Genomic DNA, 4442 nt, shown 5'->3' on the forward strand with positions numbered 1-4442 from the left:
ATTAAAAATAAAAAAAAAATTAAATATAAAGTACAATTACGCTTGAATAAACTAAACGTACAAGGTTAGAGAAATTATTTATACAAATTTGATTTTCGAATTTTATACAATAGTCAGGTACTCGGATGCAAGTTGCATTGGATCAACATGATAAGAAGTAACTAAACGAACTTTCTGGCCATCTTGTGTTGTAAATTCTATTGCTTGTTCGTTTTCTGCAATTCCCGATTGCTCCGATTCTTCCATTTGATTAATCGTAGCGACAGCATTTGCATCTGTATCTTCATCCTGTTAGATAATTCTAAGTATATATAACGTGTATTATGTATACACAAAGCTTCAATATGTATAAGTATATAGGGTGTATCTAGTAACTGGACCGGACTATAACTATGTTCCTTTTGCAGATAGAAAAAAATTGTAGAGGAAAATTTTGCATTGGTTAACAAGTTTTATCATCAAGTAATGCGAATTTTTGCGGGAGTTAAGTTAACCCGTAGTTAACCCGTAGTTGTCAAAGATTAACGCGCAAAGAAATTTTTTAAATATACTGCAACAGAAGAACTAATTTTGAGTTGATATAGAACAGTCCTGAAAGAGGCTCTAGCTCCTGATCTCGTTCAAACTGACGTTTTCGGTGATCAGATTTACTTTGACGACTGACCGATTTTACGACCGCACTAAAGCACTTCTATAAAGTATACATACTGTAGATATCTATGATAAAGTTTAATTTAATAATTAAGCACAATAAAATATTAACAGCAATAACGAATAATAAAATATAATACGTTTAAAAGGATAGGTATGATTAACAATTCGGCGAAAATTTAGAAATTTTCTATTTAATTTTTTTGCCGAAAAACAATGTCAAATCGGAATTTGAAACTAACACCAATTACTATTACATTTGTTAATAATAAATAAAATTTTATGTATGTATTTAGAATGATCATTTCTTCAGCTTTAAAGTAAATACAAGAATAAAACATTGTCTTTAAATGGAGTCAAAACATTGATATTGAAATAAGGTGTTGGTTCATTTCGTTCAATTAACATTGAATAACTTGAAAACCATTCGAGATAGAAAATTAAAATTTCACACCGTTTAGCTTCTCAAAACTATCAACAAATGCTGTGAATTTGAAAAAAAAAAGTGACTATGATCACTATTTTGTGCGTTTTGATATGGAGTCAAAAAACAAGAAAAGGGAATTTTATATGACCACAATAGTGCAAACAGTATATGTACACCTATTACTGTAGAAAGTGTATAAAAACATTTTATCGATGTTTATCTCAAAACTACATTTTCAAAAATGGCTTCAATAAATATCTAAAAAAAAGTATATAACTCATTGGCTTGAAATTTTACACACATATTCCATCCTCTTTGTATTAACAAATTAAAATTGAAAATTTTTTTAATCAATTAATAGTTTGTAATTTATAATATCCAATTTTTTATAAATGATCATGGCACAAGTGATAAAAGCAACTCTATAGATTAAACATAATTATGAATTCTTTGTTTCACATGAATAAAAGTTTCACTTCATATGCTTCATACAAAATTACAAATATTCACTAAGGATGAAAAAGTATATGAGCAGAAATTGTATATTAATATATCTGATACTTTTCGGAAAAAAGAAAAAAATCACAAAATGGCGACTTTTTTACTTAAATTGAATGAACTCATAACTTAATCATAAAATTGTGTTAATTTGATATTTTTTATTTATTTTATTAGATGTTCTCTAAATTATTTACTTCGTTAAAATATTAAGAAATTGAATGTTATTCTTAAGATATTAATTAATTAAGGCATTAGTTAGAGAAAGAAATTTATTTAAAAATGTTACCTCCAATGCCTTCACGATTGCTTCTGCATCTGTTTGTACAGTTGAAATATTTTTCACTTTTGTTTCCACTGTATTGGAAATGTCAATACCTTTTATATCAGAATTTTGATTAACATGTACACTTAATGGTGCTGTTAATTCATCTGGAATTACTCCAGGGTGAACTCTAATTTCTTGACCATCACTAAGTTGATTAACAAATTGACTTTGAGATAAAAGTTGTCGGGCGTCTTGAATTGAAAGAGGAATTGGATTACCCTCTTCATCCGTAATCTGTAAATATGATTTAGTTTTTATTATTACTTAATATACATTATGTTTGCTTATATGATTAGTAGTTATAGTTAACAATTTTACTCAATACAGTGTATGCTTGCACTTATACATACATAATTTGCATTAAATATGCAAAATGCATTTTATTCCATGTGTGATACATAAATAACATCAGACTGTCTTGAGAATTGATGTATCACACATGTTAATATTTTAAATATTTGATTCATTTTTACCTGAAGTTGAAGATCTGATTCTGAAAGTTCAACATTTATTCGTTCATTGGAATTATTACTTGCACTAGCATGGGCTTGATTAGAAAGCATTCCGTCATTTTCAACATTTAAATGTGATAATGATTGATTTACATTTGTTTTCTCTTCTTTATTTCTTATCATTCCAGCATCAACTAAATTAGAAATAAGATACATATTGTAGATACAAATTTAATTTTTATTAATACAAATATTGTAAAAATGTTATCTTTACCGAAGTGCAAAGTTCGAGATTGATTAGGATCATCTGGATCTTGGTAGGAAACATAAATGATTTGCTGAATAGCATCTCCAGATGTGTCATCTGTTGCAATAACTTGAGTCATTTGATCTGTTAATGAATGTTCATCAGTTTCTTGAGAACTTGGTAAAATTTGCCAAACTTCTCCAATTGGAGATCCTTCTATTTCACTTATTGCAGAAACTTTAGCTTCCCTGTGTACCTATAAATAACTCGATAATAATTCTATACTATTGAATTTTTTTAGTACAATGGTTTTTTATTACTAAAACTTAGATTCTTACTTTTTTATGCTTTGTTAAATTTGAGCAATCTGCAAATGCTTTTCCACAAACATCGCACGAATAAGGTTTTTCACCTAGTAAATAAGGTATAAAATGTATTTAGGGAACATAATGTAACTTAAACGTGTATATTAAAATAGTACATTGTTCAAAGAAATAATGAATTTATAAAAATTAAATAAAACTGGTACCAGTATGCAGACGAAGATGTTTTTTTAAAGCCCACTGTTCTGTAAATCCGCGATTGCAATGAGCACATTGAAAAGGACGTTCCCCTTTATGCCTACGCACATGACATTTCCAAGTATCTTTATGCAAAAAACATTTTGCACAAAATTCACATTTCCAAGGACGCTCGCCAGTATGCCGTTTGACATGAAGTTTAAACTGTGAAGAAGTAGTAAACTTTCTGCCACAATAATCACAGCAATAAGGTTTTTCTCCGGTATGTATTCGCATATGTTCTTGTAGATTTCCATTTTGTGAAAAACTTTTATGACATACCTCACACGTATATGGTTTATGACCTGTGTGCCACCTAATTATGAAATTATTGATTTATTTATTTATCAATAACATTTATTTAACTGATTTTTTATTTCTATAATAACCTGTAATGCAGTGTAAGGCTAGTTTTATGTGCAAATTGCTGTCCACAAATTTCACAAAAATATTTTTTTTCTCCAGTATGTGTAGATTGATGATTAATTAAATTTGCTTTTGTTTTGAAACTGGCATTGCAGGATTTACAAATATAAGGTCGATCATCAGAGTGCACAAGTTGATGACGTTGTAATAGTTGCTTATGTTTAAAACTTTTTCCACATTTATTGCAAACAAATCGGCGACCATTATTATGTTCTGCTTCTTTATGATATACTACAGAACTAGGATGATTGAGTACTTTTCCACAAATATCACAAGGATATTCTTTTTCTAACTTATTTTTCTAAAAAATAATAAAAAGTGTTTGTCAGTTTTCCACTTTAAGTGCCTTTATAATTTATAAACTACTTAAGAATTTTTATTTTCTTACCTCGTGTATTGACATATGATTTTTTAAAGCTGTTTGTTGGGAAAAATTTTTATTACAAATAGAGCAAATAAATAATTTGTCAAACTCATGAACCATTTTCAAATGCAAATCGTAAGTTTCCTTTGTTTCAAATAACTTATCACATTGTTTGCATGAATAATTTTTCTGAGAATCATCACAATTGTTTGAAAATTTATTTGTACTTTGATCTTCAGTCAAGGTGTGATCAAGTACATTAGAAATATCTTCTCCGGATAAATGACATTTTGGTTCGAGGTTTGAATCTTGGACAATATGTTCGAAATTCTGATTAGTACCATCTTCAGTATGATGAGTTGTTTTCTGATGCAATTTCAAATTTTCTTTATTTGTAAATAATTTTTTACATTCTGAACATTCGTATTTTGTTCCTTTGTGAAAGCTCCTAATTATTAAAAGCAAATGTTATTTTTGTTAAAATTATAA

At 28.1% G+C, this 4442-nt stretch overlaps 1 protein-coding gene across 1 annotated transcript in view; it reads right to left on the reverse strand.

Annotated features, from left to right (window-relative positions):
- Positions 1-102: 102 nt before the first annotated feature.
- Positions 103-4442, reverse strand: part of LOC108571075 (zinc finger and SCAN domain-containing protein 2-like) — a 7386-nt gene continuing 3046 nt past the window's right edge. Inside the window, exons 7-14 of the mRNA XM_017933045.1 lie at positions 3978-4401; positions 3553-3890; positions 3133-3479; positions 2942-3015; positions 2631-2859; positions 2378-2550; positions 1866-2138; positions 103-288 (exon numbers count right to left, since the gene is read on the reverse strand). Of these exons, the coding sequence (XP_017788534.1) occupies positions 103-288; positions 1866-2138; positions 2378-2550; positions 2631-2859; positions 2942-3015; positions 3133-3479; positions 3553-3890; positions 3978-4401 (2044 nt within the window). The remainder of the gene's footprint in view (positions 289-1865; positions 2139-2377; positions 2551-2630; positions 2860-2941; positions 3016-3132; positions 3480-3552; positions 3891-3977; positions 4402-4442) is intronic.

This window comes from Habropoda laboriosa, unplaced genomic scaffold (assembly GCF_001263275.1).
Source record: "Habropoda laboriosa isolate 0110345459 unplaced genomic scaffold, ASM126327v1 scaffold106, whole genome shotgun sequence".
Classification (NCBI taxonomy): Eukaryota; Metazoa; Arthropoda; class Insecta; order Hymenoptera; family Apidae; genus Habropoda; species Habropoda laboriosa.